Consider the following 24288-nt stretch of genomic DNA (forward strand, 5'->3'; position numbering starts at 1 on the left):
TAATATGGGTACTCATTCAACATAAAGTCAATCTGGAGATTACAAGACAAATGGGTACCAGCTAAAGAGAGCATAACTGACTCTAGTAGCAAAAACTTATTATAAATCCATTTTCAAAATTTATTTGAGGAGCTTTATACTAACTGTTGGGAGACAATTCTTCATGGGTCTCTCACATTTCTGCATGTTTTGTTAGGAGAGGCATTAACTGCCTTTGTTATGGACTATCTTTTCAAAGATGTTTGCACAGTGAACAGCTTAGAAAGACAGAATCAGTGTGTCCCTCCACAGCAAAAGGTAGGTTTGCTTACAAGGCTGGAACTTGATGCCTCCTTCCAGAGCAAACAGCAGGTCTGCTTACTGCCCATTATAAAACATCTGCATTCTCTAAGCACAGGGTTCCACTGCATGTGCAGCTGTCACCCGGCTCCCTTCATGTCACCCTGTGGGAATCAGGGCTTGGAGAACCAGCTCAATGAAATGCTGATACTCTGGCTACTGCTATTTCTGTGACTAATAAAGTCCTTTGTCTCTGACTCAGGAGTCTTGTGCCTTTTGCCACAATCCATAAAACTATGGCAGGCTCACCTGTTAGCTTGAGAATAAGGTAGAATCTCAGGCCCCACACAGTTCTCAACACTAACTTTCATATTTCCTACAGAAAAGCAAACTTGTCTTCCCTTTTACTATGCAATATCTAAGATCACATCTCAATATTAAATTTGAACTTCCTTTCACCATAATTTACTTTATATGAACGTACCAAATAAAAGGTTATAGTTAACTAAATCTGATACATTCTACTTTTTTAAAAAGCATGCTGTTTTATCTTCACTTTACTTTGGCAATATTTTTTACCTCTACACCAGCAGAGGCATCAAATACAGCCACTGCACCATCCAACACTCTTAGACAGCGTTCAACCTCCAAGGTAAAATCCACGTGACCTAAGAAAAAGATGAGAAATATAACACTTAAACTCTTCAAAAAACCAAACAGGGGCTAGCCCAGTGGTGTAGTGGTTAAGTTCACACGTTCCGCTTCAGCGGCCTGGGGTTCACAGGTTTGGATCCTGGGCGCAGACCTACACACCGCTCATCAGGCCATGGTGTGGCAGCATCCCACATGCAAAATAGAGGAAGACTGGCACAAATGTTAGCTCAGGGACAATCTTCCTCAGCAAAACAAACAAACTAAAAGAACAACCATATGATTCAGCAATCCCACTTTTGGGTATATATCCAAAAAGCTTTGAAAGGAGGGTCTTGAAGAGATATTTGCACACCTATGTTCACAGCAGCACTATTCATAATAGCTAAGAAGTGGAAGCAACACAAATGTCCATGGATGGATGAATGGTATATACACAAAATTTTGTATATATACAAAAGGCATTACATACATACAATGAAATACTATGTATGTAACATCTTTTGTGTGTGTGTGTATATATATATATAAAGCCTTAAAAAGGAAGGAAATCCTGCCACAAGCTACAACATGGATGAACCCTGAAAGACTTAATGCTAAGTGAAATAAACCAGTCACAAAAGGACAAATATTGTATGACTCTACTTATGTGAGGTATCTAAAATATTCAATCTCACTGATATAGAGAGTAGAATGTAGTAACCAGGGGTGCGGGGAGGGGCAAAGAAGAATAACTGTTTAACGGGTATAGAGTTTCAGTTCTGCAAGATAAATAAGTTCTGGAGATCTGTTCCACAACAATGTAAATATACTTAACACTACTGAACTATACACTTAAAAATGGTTAAGATGGTAAATGTTATATGTTTTTTACCACAATTTTAAAAAAACACACATACACAAACAAAAACCTCAAATGATGCAGCATCTCTGCATTGCTGGAACAGCACCATACCTGGTGTATCAATTAGATTGACTCTATACCCCTTCCAATCAAATGTAACAGCAGCTGATTGAATAGTAATGCCTCTCTCTCGCTCCTGAGCCATGAAATCTGTCACCGTGTCTCCATCATCAACATCTAACCAGGAAAAAGATGACACAGTTAGGCTTAACAGCAAGTGTACTTTATTGGTATCTAATATCTACCTGACCGTTTTATTTGCTTTAAGAAAAACTGTTCATAAAATATTTGGTTTAATATTTAGACCCCTTAATCTTTCTCTAAATAAATCTTTGTTCTAGAAAAAGTTTTTTCAGAAAGATTAATAATTTTTCCATAATAATAATTTTTCTGTAACAACTAAGATTAAAATGTTTAAATATTTTGGTTTTACTGAACATACACTTCTTTCATTTTTTTCCTAGTTTAACTTTCATTACCCCTTCTTATCTGATATTCCTCAACCCTGATCCCTTGACAGGAGGCAGAGTAGTGCAACCAAAGAGCACAGACAGATCTAGATTTAAATCCCAACTTTACCACTAACCGCTCTATGATCTTGAGAAAGTTACTTAATCTAGTTTGTAAAATAAGGGTAATAAAGCCAACCTTGCTGGGTTGTTAAAAATTGGGTTTATATACATAAGTATTTATATATATAAAATACTTAGCTCAGTAAATGATAAGTAAATGGTAGCTACACGGAAAAAGGTAGAGAAAAAATTCCTCCAAAGTTAAATTATCCTTTACAAACCTTTCTCATTACTAAATTTTCAAAAAAGAAGGAATTTATTTGAACAAAAGCAAATAAAGTCTTGGTAGAACTTCTACAGTATAAAGTCATGAATAAAGTTCATCCTGACTACAAAAAAGGTCACTCAAATTACTCTGTGGTAAAATTCTTAAATTATGCATTTTATTCTGATTAAATTTATAGAGTAAAAGAAATTAAAAGGAACTGATCTTGACCATTCAAACTTCAAGAACACAAGTTATCACAGCTTTACACTACCACTCTTATGTCAGCATTAAATCTCTAAAATGCTGGCTAGTTTCCCCACAGCATGTACGTGCGTGTGTCTGTATAAAAATACAGACACACATGCACCAACAGAGGGAGAAATAGCAAGAAAAACGTATCTGTCAGCAGCTCCAAATATCTATGTTAAAGAATTGTATTTGTGTTGCCAGATATTCACAACATAACTAACCAAGAAAACCAACATCATTAAAGGAGACAAAGACCAAATAACTAACTAAAAGTTCTAAATGAGGCATTAAGTTTTTAAAACACTCATATGATAATAACAAGAGTTTTGACAATGATAAAGATCTTTATTTATTTCCTATTATCTCTTTATGATTACTCACATGACTAATAAAATCAACCTTGGGTCAACAAGTTCTGCCACAATTTGGACAGTTTCTAGGCCTCTGGTCTGAACCAGAAAAGAACTTCAAAAGAAATCTTGTATATATGCACAATGGAATATTATTCAGCCTTAAAAAAAAAGGAAATTCTGACACATGCCACAACATGGATGTACCTTGAGGACATTACGCTAAGTGCGTAATTTTTTTGTGTCTCAAAAAGACAAACACTGTATGATTCCACTTATATGAGATATCTACAGTAGTCAAATTCATGGAAAGAGAAAGTAGAATGGTGGTCTCCAGGGGCTAGGCAGAGGGGTAAATAGGGAGTTTGTTTAATGGGTATAGATTGGGCTTTGCAAGATGAAAAAGTTCCTGGAGATTGGCTGCAAACAGTGTGAATATACTTAACTCTACTGAAGTCTACACTCAGAAATGGTTAAGAGGGTAAATTTTATGTTACACGTTTTTTACCATAATTAAAAAAAGGTAACTTGCAAGTTGCCTGGGCCCACCTCATCTAGACCCTCACTTCAGGGATAAAACTGGGGATGTGAAGGAAGGATTCTTGTCAGATTCATGACACAAGAAAGGAAACTTAATGTTCCACGTTTTGCTGTCTTACATCCCCATTTACATAATAGTAATTCTATGAGAAATCCATGTGCTTATACATTTAGGAAACTATCATCATAAAGATTCTAACCCCAGGTGTTCTTTTCCTCTATAAACACTATGTTAATTTTAGTTTAACATTTATAAATGTTATGTTAATGTTTATTGGAATTGTTAAGTCGTCTGCCGATTCCAATGGTCTAGAGGAATGGTTCTCAATAGAGTGTGGAGCTTTTGAAAAAGATATTCATTTCCACTTTGAGTATTACGGATCTGATGACCTCCACCTCAAATTTCAAAACAAACTGTTTTATCAGAGATAAAGGCACTTCATAATGATAAAAGGGTTGATTCGTCAAAGAAACATAACAGTCATAAATGTGTATGAGTCAAATACAGAATTTCGAAATACATGATGCAAAAATACAGACATCTAGGCCATACCACAGACCTACTGAATCTTAATTTCCAGAGTGGAGCTGGGGTATCGTTATTTAAAAAACAAACAAAACAACAACAAAAGAAAGCTACATGGGGATTCAAATTTGTATGCTTGATCAAGAACCACAGTTTTTGACATGTTACAATTAAAAAATAAATTCAAAACTTAGGTAAAGGGCCAGCCCCATGGCTTAGCGGTTAAGTGCGCGCGCTCCGCTGCTGGTGGCCCGGGTTTGGTCCCGGGTGCGCACCGACACACCGCTTCTCCGGCCATGCTGAGGCCGCGTCCCACATACAGCAACTAGAAGGATGTGCAGCTATGACATACAACTATCTACTGGGGCTTTGGGGGAAAAAATAAATAAATAAATAAATAAATTACAAAACTTAGGTAAAGACTACTACTACTGTGGGTTAAGGGTTAACAAAATCCTTTCTTCTTCTGCATGAGAATTTGACCTCTGGTTAACTTCCCAGTTCTTTTCTTCCAGAAACCAGAAAACAGAAGGATGTCAACCATGTTGCTAGGCAACATATCTTACAGAAAAAATAATTTCTGATCAGTAAGCTACATCTGAACTGGGAAGAACTATAAATGAATTATAAATACCTGATGGAGACACAGAGCTTTAGGCTTCCCTGAGTAGGGTATGGCACGTCCCTTGTGGGAAACCTGGAAGACAGCCGACGGAGCTGTAACAAAAGATATTCACTCCTATAGGGCATGAGTCTCCTAAGCCAAGGTGGCTCCTGTGAACCTTGTTATCTTGCAACTAAGCTATCACTTTTAGGATGCCAAGGAAGATAGTTCCCAGATAGCTATGTGGACTGCTCTAAGAATTCCCGTAGGAAGAAACACCTAGTGCTGGTCTGTTGGTAAGCTATGGTTCCTGTTCTTAGCCTTCTGAGTAGACCAGTGCCGACTGTGGCCCAAGATAGTCTTGCGAGTCTGAATGTTTAGTTGAACCTAAGAAGACCTTTTGGTGAGTGTTGCAACCACGTTATCTTTATGCTGTGGTGTAGACATCAAGGTCTGCATGCCATACTCAACATCTCTAGGTTGACTTCCCAATCAAAATATTTTCCAATGATATTTTTGCTAATGGGGGGGAGGGGGGTGGAGAGGAGGAATCCATTCTAACCTCCCAGTGATCTCGTGTATCCAGAATAGTACAATATTCTTTCTGTGGTGGTAGTTTTGCCTGCATCAATATGAGCCATAATTCCAATATTACGGATTCTGTTTAAAAGGAGGAAAAAAAAAAGACATATATTATAAGATGGACATTACTAAAACTGTAAAACCAAAATATCAAATTTCACAACTGCTTAGTACTTCAATAATTTATATAAAGTTGTAAAAACTAGAAAAATGGAAAACATAAGCCTACCACATTACTCTGACAAAATAGCTATGTAACAAAAGAGCTAAATACAATCTTATAAATATCTTATATTTATTTCTATGAAAAGTGTGCTGTTGCTACGTTAAAAATTTTTGGCATTGGGGCCGGCCCAGTGGCGCAAGCGGTTAAGTGTGCGTGCTCCGCTGCAGTGGCCCGGGGTTCACCGGTTCGGACCCCGGGCGTGCACCAACGCACTGCTTGGCAAGCCATGCCGTGGAGGTGTCCCATATAAAGTAGAGGAAGATAGGCACAGATGTTAGCCCAGAGCCAGTCTTCCTCAGCAAAAAGAGGAGGATTGGCAGATTGTTAGCTCAGGTCAGATCTTCCTCACAAAAAAAAAAAAAAAAAAAAAAAAATTTAGCATTGAATTGAACAAGGGAAATAGCTTTTAAGATACATACCAATGTCTATTTATAATGAACTAGGGCAGACAGTCACACAAATTAGAGCATGCATTAACAATGCTGAATTAAGCCCGTGAAAGAAACCCATAACTTTTGATGGCAGCCTATGGAAAAGGCAATATCAATGACTGTACTTACTTAGCTATAGGAGGATTGATGATGGAACGAAGGGATTTGATATCATTTCCTATTAAACCTAGTTGAAAGAGGGTTAAAATTGAACTGTTAAATTTAAGAAATTTTCATTTAATTTACAAACGAAACAAAGTGATTTTGAGCAAATATTGTAATTCCAATTAAAGTAAAATCCAAACTAAATAAAAGTCTCGTTTACCTAAAATTTTCCTGCAGTCTCTAAAGAAAAGGCTATGGATGACAATAAAACAAAGTAAAGTTTTTAAATATCAACTTCTAGATGACATACTTAGAAAAACATAGATTTACCCCAATCTCTGCCACCTGCTACAATTCTATAGTAAATAGAATTGTAGAATTAGAATTAATGTTCATAACAGTAATCTGAAGGCACTAGGAGATCTTGAACCAAAGAAAAATATAAAATGCATAGTCCCATAACATGCCTTTTCCAGGTTTGAAGAGCTAAGAGTGATCCTCATATCAGCTGATACTGAATTTTTGTACAATTTGGAACCTACTTTCCCTTAGCAATCCCCAGGACACAATATCTTTAAAGATAGCCTGGGAGATATCACTGAACAGAACTATAATACTCTAACACTTATAAAAGGCCAAGTAGTATTTCTGGAATAAAAACAGTCCATAATGACTTACTCCATGCTTACCATCAATTTTATTAATATTAACAAAGCACAATGGAGTTACATTTATAAATTTAATCTATACCTTCCTGCTATTGAAACCAGTTCTCCCAAATTTCTGTAACAAATTAAGAAGAGTTCTATTATATTTTGAAAACCTCATGGAGGTTTGAAGATTGAAAGACAATCTGTACTGCTACAGTTAAATCTGCAGGGACAAAATATAGAAACCCAGATATCCACCAATAATGCAGGCCGTTAACTTCACATGCCCTTACAAGTGACAGCCAGTCAGCATTTTTACTCCATTATTCCCACATGACAAAGATGGTAATGAGGGGCCGGCCCAGTGGCGCAAGCTGTTAAGTGCACGCATTCCTCTGCGGTGACCCGTGGTTCGCCGGTTCAGATCCCAGGCGCGCACCAACGCACCACTTGTTAAGCCATGCTGTGGCGGCGTCCCATATAAAGTAGTGGAAGACGGGCACGGATGTTAGCCCAGGGCCAGTCTTCCTCAGCAAAAAAAAAAAAAAAAAAAAAGAGGAGGATTGGCACTGGATGTTAGCTCAGGGCTGGTCCTCCTCACAAAAAAATAAATAAATAAAGTGCAAAAAAAAGATGGTAATGAGAACAGTAACAGGATGAAAGTAGATTTATCGAGTCTCCCCATGCTTGCTAACTTCAAACACAAGGACATTCAGAATTAGTCAGTTCCTCGGCCTTCCAGCTTTTAACAGCCATATCACCTAACATAAACTATCCAAGATAAATATTTAACCAAACTACTCTTAAGAACTTTCAAAATAAATTATTCTGGTAAACCTCTATTGACAAAAAACAGTTTTCTTTTGTAAAAACCATAAATGGGCTAGAAAATCAAGATATTACAGCAAGAGAACTCTACAAGTAGACTCACATGCTAAACTTCTGGAGCCAGCCACTGAAGCCACCAACCCTTCCCTTTGCTCTGCTTATTAGGATGGCCAGCAGATGAGGAGCATAAGTCTACTGACAGTCCCTCCTGACACCTATCATAATACTCCCAACTCCTAATAATCTCAATAGCCAAGAAGTAAAAAGGAGCCACTGTTTTCAAAATGACTGGAGACCCCTAATAAGGGATATGCTTGCAAACAAGACAGAGAGAGAGAGATGAGGGAAGAAAAGAGGCAAGGAGGAAGGGAAGGGTGGGGGGAGGGGGAGACTGAGGAGGAAGAGGAAGATAGAGGGAGAGACAGAGGGGGGAGGAGAGACAGAGGGAGGGGAAGGGAGGAGGGTAGAGGGGGAGGGAGAAGAAAGCAAGGAAGCAAACAGTTTAAGAAAAATGAGAAAAATCTAACATTCGTACCTGGTAGGGAACTGTAATTTCTTCCAAGAGGCAGATGTGGCTTTAATCTTTTTAAACTTGCTCTTATTTTACAGCAACACATATTCTAGTGAGAAGAAAAAGAAACTTGACATTAATTTTATTTTAGCATGATTTATTACAGTACTTTTAACATCATAACTATGCTTTGTCAGAGGATAAACTACTTTGAATATCCTTAAAGTAGTCCCAACTTATTAACTCCAATTCTTTTCAAGAGTGACAATCCCAAAATACGTTCAGGAAGGAAGGATAAAATTAATACAGATTTGCCATATTGAGCTGACCTCCGACGACAGTTTCCCCAGCCCCGCAGCACAAGCTTCCTGGGGAACTTGTCTGCAAGACAGACTCCCAGGCTCCCTCCAGACAAGAGGATCAGAAACTGGGGGATGGGGCCCAACGATTTGTGTTTTAACAAGCCCTGCTGGTGATTCTGACAGCTATCACTGAGAACCCCGACCCTCAAGTTTCCAGAGAGTCAGAGAGGTTAAATATGGTCTCTCATCCTGGATGCTCCTTGGTTCTCCTCCATTGCTGCTAAGAGCTGGTGGGGGTCATGAACTCTCAAACCATTAGCTGTTTTCAGGATTTATAACAGTAGCTACACATTAGAATCACCTGGAAAGCTTTTTAAAAACACTGTCGGGGGAGAAGTTAGGGGAACCAGGGACTGGCAGTTTTAAAAGTTCCCCAGGTATCTTCTCCTAATGTTCCCACATAGAGGCTGAATATTCTCCATCCCAATTTATCCCCAGACCACTAGATACACATTTAATGGCTGCCAATATATTTGGAACTGTTATGGTTAGTGTATGCAATGATCTGGGGTTGCCACAGTCACCTTTTATGATATCATGGAATGCGTGCCTGTGCCGTCCATATGATTTCTACATTAGTTACCAAGTTTCTGGCATTAAAACACTATTCTCCTAAGAAAATATTTCCACTGCATCATGACCAGGGTAAAATAGTATCTACCTGTCACAGGGTGTGTAGTCTGAAAGCGTCAGCAATGAAAACACTAAGAAAAACTATGTAACTCCTTGGGCCACTAACAGCCCCAAAATGGAACACAGAAATAGATGTTCTTCAAAATGCTGCACAGGTGACTTTAAAGTAGCAAAATGAATTTACAGACTAATGATAAAGCATGCTGCTTCTCGGTTATAGGATCTCTCATACTCCCTGTTAAGAAACTGCTGAAGGGCCGGCCCCGTGGCTTAGCGGTTAAGTGTGTGTGCTCTGCTGCTGGCGGCCCGGGTTCGGATCCCGGGCGCGCACCGACACACCGCTTCTCTGGCCATGCTGAGGCCGCGTCCCACATACAGCAACTTGAGGGATGTGCAGCTATGACATACAGCTATCTATTGGGGCTTTGGGGGAAAAAATAAATAAAATTTAAAAAAAAAACTGCTGAAGATAAAGATATACTAGTATATGAGACATACTCGGTCTTTTGGGAAGGAAAGTAACTGAAATTGTTGAAGTACACTTAATTTTACAAGAAAAGCTTACATTAATGTTCAAGCTGGATATTTTCTTATGATTCACTGCAAATATCCTTGAGTTGGACAACATCTTGGCCCTCTGAACTGTTATTCTCTGAAAAAGAAATATACAAAATTATAAAACTAAGTTTATGTAGTACATGTCAGTGAGACATATCTAAGTAAGGCATATGTAATATACATGGTAAAAATGTATTACTTTTAAAAAGTGGGAACAGAGGGCCAGCCCAGTGGCATAGCAGTTAAGTTTGTAGGCTCTGCTTCGGCGGCCAGGGGGTTCGCAGGGTTGGATCCCAGGCACGGACCAACGCACCATTTGTCAAGCCATGCTGTGGCAGCGTCCCATGTAAAGTAGAGGCAGACGGGCACAGATGTTAGCCCAGGGCCAATCTTCCTCAGCAAAAAGAGGAGGATTGGCAACAGATGTTAGCTCAGGGCTAATCTTCCTCACCAAAAAAAAATAAGTAGGAACAATATTTTTAGCTATCAAAAACTCAACACATCATTCAGAAAATGATAATTCTGACTAAACATGAGAAATATGGTTCTCAAGCTTAAAATGTCCCGTATTTTTTCAACACACTTTAATTCTTCAAGAAAGAGATGAAGATATTGTAGAAAAAGATTTACTGAAATTATAAAAATACACCAACCAAAATGCATTTTTATGTAAATGTATAGAATTAAGTATAGAAAGGTAAGCATCTACATGTTATCTCTCACTGGTAGTTCTCATCAGTAGTATAACTTTTCGGTTTACCTATATATTCATATTTTTCTACCATAAATATGTAAAAATAAAATCATGTAGAAAATACACAAGAGCAAGTCCTCTTCTTCTTCTTAAAGAAACCAAGCATCTTTAGTTTAAAAACATTTACTAGAGGCCAACATAGTGGTTAAATTCGCACACTCTGCTTCAGTGGCCTGGAGTTTGCAGGTTCAGATCCTGGGCACAAACCTACACACTGCTTATCAAGCCATGCTGTGGCAGGCGTCCCACATACAAAGTAGAGGAAAATGGGCACGGATGTTAGCCCAGGGCCAATCTACCTCAGCAAAAAGAGGAGGATTGGCAGATGTTAGCTCAGGGCTAATCCTCCTCACCAAAAAAATAAAAATTAAAAAAATAAAAACATTTACTAAATACTATGTTTCAAGTACACTATCAAAGCTATGAGAAATGCATAGAAGCATCTGAGATTGGGGGGGCAGGGAGACAAGTAAACAGGTTAAGGTTAAACTATCGTGCATCATGTTATATAAGAAGCCATGTCAAAACTCATTATTTTTCCTCCTAAATCTGCTTGTTTCTGTATCTTAAGACAAAAACGTTCACTACCCTTATTTAGGAAGTCATCAAATTCTTTTGATTTTATTTCCTAAATATTTATCCTGAATCCATTCCCTCTTCTTCATTTCTAATGCCAAAGTTCAGGATGTTTGCAAAATCATGCATGTTAGATCTATTCTAAAATAGAACAACGGATTCTAACAACAGAATACAAAAAGCTCACTAATATGGTTTGATTCCGCATTGCAACTAACCTTTAAGAAACTACCACTTGTCAAAGCCTGGTAAAGCATTAAGATGGCCCACAATTTTCTGAAAAGACTATTAAAATATTCCTCCCTTTCCCAAACCCACGCATGTATGAGGCTGGATTTTCTTCACACACTTCAACCAAAAATAAACATATATATAGTAACATAATTAAATACAGAAGCACATACAAGATGCCAGCCGTTTTCTATTAAGCCAGACATTAAAGAGACTTGCAAAATTATAAAGCAATATAAAACACTCTTGAAACTAAATTATTTTTGTTTTGGAAAAATACAGGTATTTTTCATGAAACTATACTACTTCATTAACATTTAATGAATTTATTATTTCTAAATGAATTACTAAAATATTTTAAAGTTTTGCTTTACTTTCTAATATTTGAATATCAATTATAACCCACATAAACAAAATTCTTTGGCATTCTGAATCATTTTTAGGATTCTGAAGGGTTCATACAGACTAAAAATTTTGAAAACTTATTCCAACACTGTGTTTCCCAAAATGAATGCCCATGATTATTTTAGTTTATATACAAAAAAATTATTTACTAAATAAATATTAGAAAAAATAACCGACAAAATCTGTGATTTTGTAGATAGTGTTCCTTAAGAGGAAGTTAAATTTATTTACATAAAAATGTGAATTTAAGGAAAAATATTAAGTAAATAATAGCACAGGTGACATTCAGATATGACCAGTCTTAAAAGATAATACTCAAATCACTTGAGTGAGTAATACTGCTTTAATCCATTTTTTACACACATCCTTCAAATAAAGAACCTCATCTCATCACTTCCCTATTTAAAAACCTTTAAAGATTCTTAATACGACAAATCTGTCCCCAACTACCTTCACAGCCTCAGACTCTCCTACTGCCTACTCTCTATCCAGGAGCTCTGGCCAAAATTCCCCAGACACCCCATGCTCTGACACCTTCACATCTTTGCAAGCAACGCTGCCACTGTTGAAAACAGTTCTAGAATCCCCACAACTCCACACCTGGTCAATTTCTAGTCAATCTTCAAGCTCCAGCTTGGAAGCCTTTCCTTATTTCCCAGAAAGTTTTAATACTACCTTCCCTGTGTTTTCATAACACTTGGAACTTACATTTACTTATGACAAATACGATACTTACAAACTCTCTCTACTACTGCGAGCTCCCGAAAAGGAAGGCAGATCTACCAGCAGTGCCTAGCACAATGCCTCAAACATTTGTTTGGACCTATGAAGTCATTTATGGCTCTCCAGTGATTTTCTTCCTCATGGGTCTAGGACCTTCAACGACAATGGTTTCCTACTGGTGCTGCCAAGTGAGTTATTCTATAAGGCCCAGAACTTCTCAGGCCTTGGAGAATACATAAGCGCACACTACAAGTTGTAACACCTGATTGTACAAGAAGGGCAGTTATGAGAAAAAACAGGTAAATATCCATTCTACATTATTAGCAACAAGTTACACAACCAGTAAACAAAAAGAATCCAGGAACTATTAAAAAAAAAATCAGTGGAGGCTGGCCTGGTGGCGCAAGCGGTTAAGTGCGCACACTCCGCTGCGGCGGCCCAGGGTTCGCCGGTTCAGATCCTGGGTGCGCACCGATGCACTGCTTGGCAAGCCATGCTGTGGCGGCGTCCCATATAAAGTGGAGGAAGATGTTCACAGATGTTAGCCCAGGGCCAGTCTTCCTCAGCAAAAAAAAAAAAAAAAGAGGATATTGGCAGATGTTAGCACAGGGCTGATCTCACCAAAAAAAAAAAAAGTCAGTGGACTATCATGTCTGTAAGGCTTACTACACAAAAACATGAATCATGGGACAACCACAAAATACATTAGTATGCAAGCAGAATTGAAGACGACGTTGCTGAGGATCAAGTAATGTAGGAAAGGAGATCCTAAAGCATCAACTTAAAAGAGCCCGCATTTGCTGTTGGTATTTGTTGCTGTACTCAGTAACTTCTAAATCAGAAACTTCATTTCAGATGTGTCATATCCAACGTTTTTTAGAAAGTATCAGGCCAATATGTTCACTATTGATTAATATCAATCCCTAATATCATCTTTGCTTTTTTTCTCTTCATGTTGAATAGATCACCTGAAGCTATCAATCTAAACACTCATTTTCACTACAAAATTTATTTCTGGCACAAGTTCTAAAACAAGACATTTATCTAAATTTTAAAAGTTAGTTCTAGACTTTAACTTCATCCAAGAAAAAAGTTTGCCAAAATAACTTTTACTTACTAAAAAAAAACGCTCAGTAGTGAAAGAAACTCTTAAATTTAGGTCGATTGGACTAATAAAGCACTTTCCAATTTCTTGTTCATCTAACATTTATTGGCGCAACACAAGGAGTTGTTATTAGAAATATAAAAATGAGTAACACATGATCTCCACTCAAGAAAAAAGTTAGCTTTAAAAATTCTAGTCTGTCTCTCACATATCACAATAACGAACATTTCATTTCTAATACTTTTTGTAAAGGTCTTACTACTGTATCTGTTCCTCCTCTTTAACGTAAATAAGACTGAGTTTTTAACCACACACAATCAATTTATGAAGTAGCTCTCACATCCTCCTGGCTTATCACTTCTAATCTTATCTATACCAATAATTACCATTTAAAATTTCATCCAGACATAGGAATACATTTTTATGCTTCTGATTGCCAAAAAGCAAAGACTGGCTACCTAGTATACACTTCTGGTAGATGTATATAGGAAGTTAATTTTCTAAAGAGAGCTCTTTGCTGACATTGATCTGTTTAGGCCATGTTTATCCCGAAATCACAGATGAAAGCAAGAACAAATGATAAACAACATAGCCAACCACACTGCCCTCTCTTTTTTACACAAATCAAAATTCGACCACTGCTTAACCTTTAAAACTTCATTTAGGGGCTGCCCGGTGGTGCAAGCAGTTAAGTGCATGCACTCCGATTCGGAGGCCCAGTGTTCGACGGTTCGGATCCCAGGCACACACCGACGCACCGCTTGTCAGGCCATGCTGCGGTAGCGTTCCATACAAAGTGGAGTAAGATGGGCACGGATGTTAGCCCAGGGCTGGTCTACCTCAACAACAACAACAACAAAAAAAGGAGGACTGGCATCAGATGTTAGCTCAGGGCTGATCTTCCTCCTAACAACAAAAAAAACCACTTCATTTATCTTCTATTCCCAATTCAGAAGGAAAAAAGGGCATTAGTGGCTTTGAGAATTATAGATAAAAAACATCCTGAGTTCACAACTGAAGCAAACCTACTAAAAATTTCCCTAAGCTGAAAGAGCTACAACAAGAAACAATAAAGATAAATCTCACAATGTTAAGCAAAAGAAACCAACACAAAAGAGTTTATGCTGTATGATTCCAATTATGTAAAGTATAAAAGAGGCAAAACTACTCCATTCTGTTAGAAGTCAGGATAGTGTTTACCATGGGGAGTGGCAGGGACTGGAAAGGCATGAGGAGACCTTCTGGGGTGCAAGTTAATGCAATTTCTTGATTTGGGCACTGCTTACATGGGTGCCTTCGGGTTTTGAAAACCCATTGAAACGTACATCTAGAGTATGCATTTCTCTGCGTGTATGTTACACTTCAATAAAAACTCTTTCAAAAACTTTCCATAAACTTTTAATTATCATACAAATGCCAAGTGGGCCCTTCGCTTGTGGTGGAAAGATCAGACTGGCCTTTGCAGTCAGAGGACCTGCTGGAGTCCCAAGTCTTCTGCGATCTTCAATAAAGCACTTAGAATCTCCGAGCTGTCTTTCCAGCCATCACATCACAGGACTGGTATGAGAATTCAGGTCATTTATTCAACGAGAATTTATCGTGTGTCCACCAGCGCCTTCTCGGTGATGGGGTTCAGAGTAGGGAACAAAGACAAGCCCAGCACTCGGCACTGTCTCTGTGCTAGTCCGTGGAGACGAACAATACACCAAGAAATGAAACACACAGCATCTCCTATGGTGACAGAGGCTACAGAGTAGAACTAAGCAGGAAAGGGGAGCGGGGCGGTTGCAATGGCAAGGAGGGAGGTCACGGAAGGCCTCACTAAACAGCGACATTTAAGCAAAGACCTGAAGTAGATGAGGGAGGCAACAGCAGAGGAAGTGTATTCTAGAAGAGAGATTACATAACTTATGGTATCTGAAAATACACAAAGGCTCCTGCGAATCATTTCAGGTTTTAAAGAAAAGGACAGATCACACTAGAAGATGGAGCCTTAACAAACTGCGTCCAATCCAAGCGCCAAGACGTCCGGAAAGTGAAAAACGTGGCTCTCGGCGCGGTTGCTTGCGCTCCCATCGTAACTAAGTCACGTTGCACACAGCGGCGTCGCTAAGGGAACGTCCGCGACTGGGCAGTGAAAAGGTGAAACTGACGGTCTCGGTAGTGACACGTGCCGTCTCGTCGCGAACGCCTGCGCCGGCGGCGCCAGCCGACCACTAAACGCGAGCGCACTCCGCGCTCTGCCCCGCGCAACGAAGGGCCTCGGGCCCTACCGAAACCAGCCCAGAAACACGGGGCGCCGTCCGTCCACGCCGACGGCGGCAGAGGCCCGGAACGCTGCCTCCTGCCCCGAGTCTTCGCGCCTCCCTCCCGCTCAGTCGCGCACACGCGGCACGCGCGGACGCCAGCCGCTCCCGCGGACGGCGTAGGGAGCCCCGCGGCCCCTCTGAGGCTGGGCGGCCCCCGCGGCCCCGGCGCGGCCGCTACGCACCTGGCGCTCGGCCGCACGCCGGGGCCGGCCTCTGGCCGCCGGCTGTGGAGGGCGCGAGGGCCGGCCGCGCCGAAGGCCTCCCCTCGCCACGCGCCACCTCGTCGAGCGCCCAGGCCCCGCCACAAGGACACCGGCTCCTTGTCGCTCTGCCACCGCCGCCCGGCCTCCCACTTCCGGCGGTGCACCACGCAAACGCTGCCGGCCGGCAACTTCCGGCTAAAGGCGCAGGGCGGAGGCCCGGAACGCATGCGTTGCGCCTTCTGTGCAGTCCGTCGCTTTGGGAGTCCCTTTCCTGTCGTGGTTGCGTGCCTGCCTCGTGGGTCCCGAGACCCGAAAGTTGAGACCGTCTCCGCGCCCCGGCGGCTCGCAGCATGGTGAGGAGGTCGCCTCGGGCGCTCGCGACAAGGGGCGTCCGAGTGGGTGGGGCGGGGGGCCTGGGGGCGAGGGTGGGGGCGGAAGCGAGGCGCCGCCGCAGGGACGAGGGTGGGCTCCGTGGGGTGAAAACACCTCACTCTGGGGACGCGGTGGTGCCAGAGCACAGGCTTTGGAGCGAGACAGGCCTCACTGTTAAGTTCCTGGCTCGCCACCTGCGTGTGGCCGTCGGAGGCGGAGCCCGGCGATGCCTGGACCGCGGGCGTTAGTCCCGCCGCGCGTTTCTGCTCCGGAGACGGAAGGCGCGCCTCCCTCGGTCCGGCCGCTGATGAAGTGGGGAGCCGGCCTGCAGCCGGGGTCTGCCTGCCTGACCCCCTCTCTCTCCGCTGCATCGCTCAGCTCTGTTTCTTGCGAATGGCAGTCCGTACTTTTCTCGTGTTGCTGCCAGGTTTACGTGATAGCAGTCGAAAACCCCACACCCGATAGGTGGTACCGTGTTGATTGCTGCTTAGCATTCTTCTCCCCCCTAGGGTTGGCTTTGCATCGTTATTTTCTTTTTGCAGTCTTAAAATGCAAATGGACTGGGGCCATGTGTTTAAGATACAATTGGCGTGTAGAATAAAACAGGCGCTTAAAAAGCAAAAGGGGATCCCCTAGATTGCTGGTGAAACGCAAAATACTGCAGCCACTTTGGGAAACAGTTTGCCCTCTGACCACACAAAGGCTTATGTGCAGAAGTTTAGTCACTAAAAACTGGAAACCACCAAATATCCATCAGCTGGTGAATGGGTAAACAAACGGTGCTGTGTCCATACAATGGAATACTACTTGGCAATAAAAAGGATTGAAGTACTGATACATGCCATGGTGTGGGGGAATCTCAAAAGCCTTAGGCTAAGTGAAAGAAGCTACATGCAAAAGGCTACCTTGCGTAGATTCCATTTTCATTTCATTCTGGGAAAGGCAGAACTAGAGGGATAGATATTAGATTGGAGATGGAAAAAGAGGATTGACTTGAGAGTGACACAAGGGACCTTAATGGAGTGATGGAAATATTCTGTCTTGACTGGTGGTTACAGAATGTATAGCTTGTCAAAACTTACAGCTGTACACCTACACCTAAAGAGCATGTTTCAGTGTGTTTAAATTATACTTCGATAAAAATGACTTAATTTTTTTAAATAAAAAGTATGAATAATGATGATGATATTGAGAACCAGATTACTGACTGATGTTCAGAAAAAAAGAGATCATGGAATCCGATCATCCCTTTTGTGGTCCAGTGGATTTTGGATAGTTCCCTTCAAAGAACAGTAACTTGCACTGAGATTATTACAGATGTAAGTCCTGATACCTCATCTCATCCAGGATCAAAATTTATTTAACTTACATCACATGAATAGGCTTAATAGTGCAAGAGTTATTTAAGCAAGTGAACATTTGGATGACATAGGGCCTTCTATGCTTTATATGCTGCTCAAAAGAAAGTATTTTAGAGTAATTCTGTCAATTTTTAAAATTAAAGTAACATTTCATGTATTGTTACAGCCACAAAACGAATATATTGAGTTACACCGTAAGCGCTATGGATATCGTTTGGATTACCACGAGAAAAAGAGAAAGAAGGAAGGTCGAGAAGCTCACGAACGTTCAAAGAAGGCAAAAAAGATGATTGGTCTGAAAGCTAAGCTGTACCATAAACAGCGCCATGCTGAGAAAATCCAAATGAAAAAGACGTAAGTGATCATTTATTTGTTGTAACAAATTGACATATTTTGAGTAATAGTTATTAAAACATAATCTTGAATCTTTTTTTTTTTTGGTAGTATCAAGATGCATGAAAAGAGAAACACCAAACAAAAGAATGATGAAAAGACTCCACAAGGAGCAGTACCTGCGTATCTGCTGGATAGAGAGGGACAGTCCCGAGCTAAAGTACTTTCCAATATGATTAAACAAAAACGAAAAGAGAAAGCGGTAAGCACTAAAAATTAAAGTCTTTATTTCTTTTTGTTCAGAAGAATTACTTAAATTCAGATTTGAGTTCTTAGTTTGTTTCTTCAGTTTAATTGGAAACATGAAGTCCAACTACTATTCCCATTATTTAGATGTTGAAGTCTTTGTAAATTTCATTTTACATAAAATGTTTAAGTAATAAAAAATTTGCTTTCTCATCACCAGAATATTTTAGCATTTATCAACAGGTTTTTAAAAATTTATTAGAATGCCACGTCTTTAGTTATAAAAAAAATTATTTACAAAAAGTTAGTGAGTAATCAGTGATTGTCAAATTCAGCATTTTAATGGCTTCCTATACTTGACAACACCTAATGCTGTGCTGTTGTGGAGAAAGATACAACTACTTCTTACTTTACTGCCCTGCAGTGTCAGAATTGGTTAAAAAGTAGACTAGTGGAAAACACCCTAAGTAATCTGACTTAAAAAAAAAAACCTGCTGAAGGGCTGGCCTGGTGGCGTAGTGGTTAAGTTTTCGTGCTCTGCTTCAGCCGCCTGGGGTTTGCAGTTTCCGATCCCAGGCTCAGACCTATGCACCACTTGTCAAGCCATACTGTGGCAGGTGTCCCACATATAAGTAGAGGAAAGATGGGCACGGATGTTAGCTCAAGGCCACTCTTCCTCAGCAAAAAGAGAATTGGCAACAGATGTTAGCTCAGGGCTAGTCTTCCTCACCAAAAAACACCCAAAAAACAAAAAAAAAACCCTGCTGAATGTTTAATACTTCTGGATTGTGCTTGATGTCAAATTAGGTTAAATTCTACTAAAAACAGAGAAAAAGGCATAGATACTATTTTTAAACACCTGTGGATAGCAGCAGACTATGTGGTATCTGTATTTAAGGAAGTTACAGTCTCCAAATTTGATTTTAAAAATCTTACTGCTTGTTTTTTGTAATTATCCAAAACTAGAATGTTAGAACTTAGCACCAATAGAAACTTGAGAGATGATCTACTTAATCCCTCTTCAGTTTATAAATGAAGGGACTAGAGTCCAGGAGATTGCAAATCATTCTTCATGGTCACATATCTGTGAAATGGCAGAGTTGCTTCTAGAACCTGTGTCTTGGTAATAAGTGCAGAATTCTTTCTATTGCCTTCCACCACTTCAGGTTTTTCATAGAATTTGCATTCTAGGGAGGTAGAAAATATCTGGTGATGATTCTTTTTTACTAGTAATGTAATCTAAAAATCCATTCAAGGTAGAAATACAAAGATATATTAAGAGGTGGAGGCAGTCTTCCAGTTTTCCACTATTAACTACTTAGTAAGCACATATACTGCTTAGAGAAGTCACTGCTTTACAGGTGGTATTTTTCATCCACAACAAAGCATTAAGATTTTTAGCTAAAGCAAACCATTTTATTTAATGTACCCATGGTATGTAAATTTCACTCATTCCCATTAATTTAGGGCTTGTAAGGAGACGGTTCAAACCTCTAGAAAACAGTCAAGCCCAAATCTTATTGGTTAAGGAAAAAAGTGAATCTACTACTTTGTACAACTAAAACATATTTGATTTTTTATTCTCATTGTCTTTTACTCACAATGTAAATATTAACTGTGGTCTCTTTTTAGGGGAAATGGGAAGTCCCTCTGCCCAAAGTCCGTGCTCAGGGAGAAACAGAAGTATTAAAAGTTATTCGAACAGGAAAGAGAAAGAAGAAAGCATGGAAGAGGATGGTTACTAAAGTCTGCTTTGTTGGAGATGGTTTTACTCGAAAACCACCTAAGTATGAAAGATTCATTAGGCCAATGGTAAGTCCCTTGCAAGAGTACGGTGGCTTAAGTATTAGTTCCTTTGTTAAACTGGCTAAAGTACATTATGATTTCCTGAAAATTCCAAAATTGATACAAAAAACAGGTTGAAAGACATTTTATTTTTGTTATTATAAGTTATTGATAGGGATTGCTTAGCACTTTTCCACTATGGTCAGGAATCTTGTCTTCAGCTTCATAAGGGATTTGAGATGAGAAAGAATTTCCAATACAGATATTGTCAGTGAAACCTGACTTTTAAATATGACCTATTAGAATCTTCATTTTTCACATGAAGTCATTTTACTCATTCAACAAGTGATCTACTATATGCCTGACACTTGTCTTTGAGAACAGTTACTTGAGTAGGACTTTTTTCAAGTCGGTTCCAGTTTAGTTAGGGAAGTATCTTAATGCTTTTGAAAACATTCAGTATGCAATTATTGAAAAAAAGAGAATCTAAAATTTGCTTTAATTTCACTTGACAGCAGTGATGGTCAAAACCAATCTCCGCCCCCTGTATATTTGAAGATATATTTTTGCAAAATCCCTTTAAACAGACTGAATTACTCGCCCAACTGGATATCTAGCCTGCCTAGAAAAACAATCAGAGAGAGGGAAGTTGGCAGTGTTACTCTAGCCCTCAACCTGAATAATTTTTAATGGATTGAAATGCTGTCAAACCGCCTGTTTCTGTAAGTAAAGTTCCATTGGAGTACAGCCACACCCGTTCATTTTCATATTGTCCATGGCCGATGTTTTTCTTCGGAGTTTGAGTAGTTGCAACACGGACCGTATGTCCTGCAGAGCTAACGAGTTCACTATCTTGTCATTTATGGGAAACATTCATCCACCCCTGGGTTACATCACAGACTCTCCTTCCTTTGATTTCATATTCATAATCTTCTAAATACATTTTGGTAACCTTACCAGTTCTACAGGGAGAGAATATACTAGCCATGCTGTTCTAGGTTTTCTGTAGCTTGGCAGATATATTTCTTATTGTGAATTAATCAGATGGCATTCTGAATGGTATATTTCTTACAAGCTTGATTAATGAGTTCATCACTAAGAACTTGATTTAGTATCATTTGTCCCCTACCCCCATACAGGCAAAACTCAAATTTAAGAGACTGCCAAGTCTTGTGGCTTCTAAAGTGCTACACCTCAAAAGACCGAGTCTAGGTGACTGGGTGACTCTGGTCTCTGTAACAGACCTCTCTCGGCTCTCTCCAGTCTTTGACCAGTATTAACCATCAACGCAAAAAAAAAAGCTGACAGCCCACCCTGTACTCATCACGGGAGGTAGCTGAGGTGTAGAAGGACTTGGAATCAGGATACTTAAGTTTGATGCTATCCACACACCATTTAACCTGGGAACAAGTCATAACCTGCCAATGCTTGTTTTCTCATTTAACAAAAAGGTAGGGGGTTTGTAGGGTTATGTTTAAATGCTCTCTTGGTGAGCTCTGGCATAGCACCTGGCATGTCTCACGTCCTCAGTAAGTGTAGATAGCTGGGCAGGGGGAGAACTGAGGGTGGTGCTAGGGAGCTGTTCCGTGGTAAGCACTTTTCAGGAGTACAGGTTTGGTGTTTTTTCCCCACACATTTATCCCATATCAGGTTTTTAGTCTGTAGAATTAATTGTAAGTATTTTATTTAATGCCTTAAGATTTGACCTTATTCAATCCTTTGTTTTTTTTTGAGATGATGGGGAAACCGAGGCAAAAAGATCATTCCTCGTTGTTAGCATTTTGTATTTTGGACTTAAAACATTCTCATGTTTGACTTACTAGGGCTTACGTTTCAAGAAGGCCCATGTAACACATCCTGAACTGAAAGCCACCTTTTGCCTGCCAATACTTGGTGTAAAGAAGAATCCCTCATCCCCGCTATATACAACTTTGGGTGTTATTACCAAAGGTACTGTCATTGAAGTGAATGTGAGCGAGTTGGGCCTTGTGACACAAGGAGGCAAGGTTATTTGGGGTAAGTAAATTTTTGAATATGGGGCTGCTGCTGTTAGAATCCTAAAATAGAAATTTTCAGGTTGACAAAGTACACAGCAAATTTAAATGCAGAAGAGCTAGATAAGTTAAAACTTGATGTAAAACAGATTTAAATCTTTAAGAAGAATACTTTTTGTAGAAAAAGTAGTTAGAAATGCAGTTCTTTTTAATTTAGCTTATTGGTTTCAGTTACATAAGATGTACTATATTGCTAGATTTATTTTGATGCTGTTTATTTAAAAAGGCCTTAGTTATGAGGGAAGCAGATGCAAAGTTATAACTAAAAAATACTGGAAGAAAACACGATAAATTAACCATGAGTCTGGGAAGGGAGGCATACGTCAAGCACATAGCCACACTGTTTCAGTAATAATTAAAAACCAAAATGGTTCATGCAATTTTTTATTTTTTCCCTCATTTTCTTAGTTTTCTGCTTTTAGTGCCCAGATATTTCTCAACTTTAATGTTCTTTGAAAGGGAAGAATACACCGTATAACTTCTTGAGTCTTCATATGAGCCACTGGCTCATACTTCACGTTGGCTGACCTCAACTTTAAGATAGGTTGTTAAATTGACTTAACTTTTTTAAAACTCGATGCATTTTCCCATAAGAATTATGTGGAAAAGTAGCAATGCTCAGGTCAGTCCACAACGGCTTGTTAATACAACATACGAACAGAAGGGAGCTGACTGCCATTTGTAAAAAAAAAAATTTATATAAAAATTGTATTCAAAAATTGTATTCAAGCTTGGTCTTGAGTGATTTAATTTTATACAATCTCATTTATCCTACTATCGTTCATTTTTTCTTTCTTAAAAGTAGTAATTAGAAATATTTTGGGCAAAGGTTATATTCTTTAAAATTAATTTTTACTAGCTAACATCCCTCCTTTTTCTGTTTTGTTTTCATTAGGAAAATATGCCCAGGTTACCAACAATCCTGAAAATGATGGATGCATAAATGCAGTCTTACTGGTTTGACAGCAGTTTCCTAGAAGTAACTCCTTATAGTTATTGAAGACTACACACCAATCAGGAAAACCACCATTACTGTGATATTTCTGAATGCTACCCAACAGCCTTACATGTCTGCAGTCATCAAGAGAACTATTTAATCTAATCTATTGTAAAAAACATTAAAATGGCCCAGTTTTACAAATTAGTCTTTATTTTTGGGTCTGTTTAGTGTTTAGATGTTCATAAAATTGAACAATTAAAAAAGCAATTATAGGGGCCGGCCCGGTGGCGCAAGTGGTTAAGTGCTCGCACTCCGCTGTGGCGGCCCGGGGTTCGCCGGTTCGGATCCCAGGCACGCACCAACACACTGCTTGGCAAGCCATGCTGTGGCAGCATCCCATATAAAGTGGAGGAAGATGGGCACAGATGTTAGCCCAGGGCCAGTCTTCCTCAGCAAAAAAAGAGGAGGGTTGGCAGATGTTAGCACAGGGCTGATCTCCTCACACACACACACACAAAAAAAAGCATTTATAGGAGCCAGCCCCGTGGTATAGCAGTTAAGTTCGCACCCTCTGCGGCCGGGGGCCGGATCCCGGGAGCGCACCGATGCATCGCTTGTCAGGCCATGCTGTGGCAGCGTCCCATATGAAGTAGAGGAAGACAGGCACAGATGTTAGGCCAGGGCCGGTCTTCCTCAGCAAAAAGAGGAGGATTGGCATGGATGTTAGCTCAGGGCTGATCTTAGAAAATAAAAATATAAAAAATCATTAAAAAAAAACAATTACAGTAGGGCCAGTCCAGTGGCGTAGTGGTTAAATTCACATGCTCTGCTTCGGTGGCCTGGGGTTCGAGGGTTCGGATTCCCGGCGTGGACCTACACACCGCTTACCAAGCCATGCTGTGGCAGCATCCCATATAAAGTAGAGGAAAACGGGCACAGGTGTTAGCCCAGAGCCAGTCTTCCTCAAAAAAAGGAGGATTGGCAACAGATGTTAGCTCAGGGCTAATCTTTCTCTCTCTCAAAAACACCAGTTATAGGAATATTCTGCTTTATCAGTATCTGCATTAGTAAGTGGGTACTCAGCAACGTGGATCTCATTACTGGAAAAGCCAGTGCAGCTGA

General features: G+C 39.9%; 2 protein-coding genes across 11 annotated transcripts in view; one reads left to right on the forward strand and one right to left on the reverse strand.

Annotated features, from left to right (window-relative positions):
- The window catches only part of GFM2 (GTP dependent ribosome recycling factor mitochondrial 2), a 55234-nt gene extending 39048 nt beyond the window's left edge, over positions 1-16186 (reverse strand). For 6 of the 10 annotated variants that reach the window (XR_009222875.1, XM_058562473.1, XM_058562253.1 and 3 more), the window contains exons 1-7: positions 9969-10098; positions 9777-9863; positions 8241-8325; positions 6252-6309; positions 5446-5543; positions 1886-2011; positions 859-947 (exon numbers count right to left, since the gene is read on the reverse strand). Coding sequence is in view for 9 of the 10 variants with exons in the window: in XM_058562473.1 (XP_058418456.1) it covers positions 859-947; positions 1886-2011; positions 5446-5543; positions 6252-6309; positions 8241-8325; positions 9777-9863; positions 9969-10085 (660 nt within the window). In the remaining variant the exon portion in view is untranslated. Of the gene's footprint in view, positions 1-858; positions 948-1885; positions 2012-4913; positions 4997-5445; positions 5544-6251; positions 6310-8240; positions 8326-9239; positions 9635-9776; positions 9864-9968; positions 10099-16054 lie in introns of those variants that run through there. The other 4 variants (XM_058562816.1, XM_058562345.1, XM_058562646.1 and 1 more) reach the window with 4 other exon arrangements.
- Positions 16187-16324: 138 nt separating this feature from the next.
- NSA2 (NSA2 ribosome biogenesis factor) lies at positions 16325-23332 on the forward strand. Its single transcript, XM_058563579.1, has 6 exons — positions 16325-16428; positions 17975-18162; positions 18253-18403; positions 20020-20199; positions 21996-22188; positions 23122-23332. The coding sequence occupies exons 1-6, from the start codon at positions 16426-16428 to the stop codon at positions 23187-23189; spliced, it is 783 nt and encodes a 260-aa protein (XP_058419562.1). The 5' UTR covers positions 16325-16425; the 3' UTR covers positions 23190-23332.
- Positions 23333-24288: the final 956 nt, after the last annotated feature.

This window comes from Diceros bicornis, chromosome 1 (genome assembly GCF_020826845.1).
Source record: "Diceros bicornis minor isolate mBicDic1 chromosome 1, mDicBic1.mat.cur, whole genome shotgun sequence".
NCBI lineage: Eukaryota > Metazoa > Chordata > Mammalia > Perissodactyla > Rhinocerotidae > Diceros > Diceros bicornis.

Excerpts from the sequence above, each read along its gene's own strand:
- NSA2 (XM_058563579.1), top strand. Across the intron at positions 20,200-21,995 it reads AAAGATTCATTAGGCCAATG|GGCTTACGTTTCAAGAAGGC; the intron begins GTAAGTCCCTTG and ends TTGACTTACTAG. Across the intron at positions 22,189-23,121 it reads AGGAGGCAAGGTTATTTGGG|GAAAATATGCCCAGGTTACC; the intron begins GTAAGTAAATTT and ends TGTTTTCATTAG.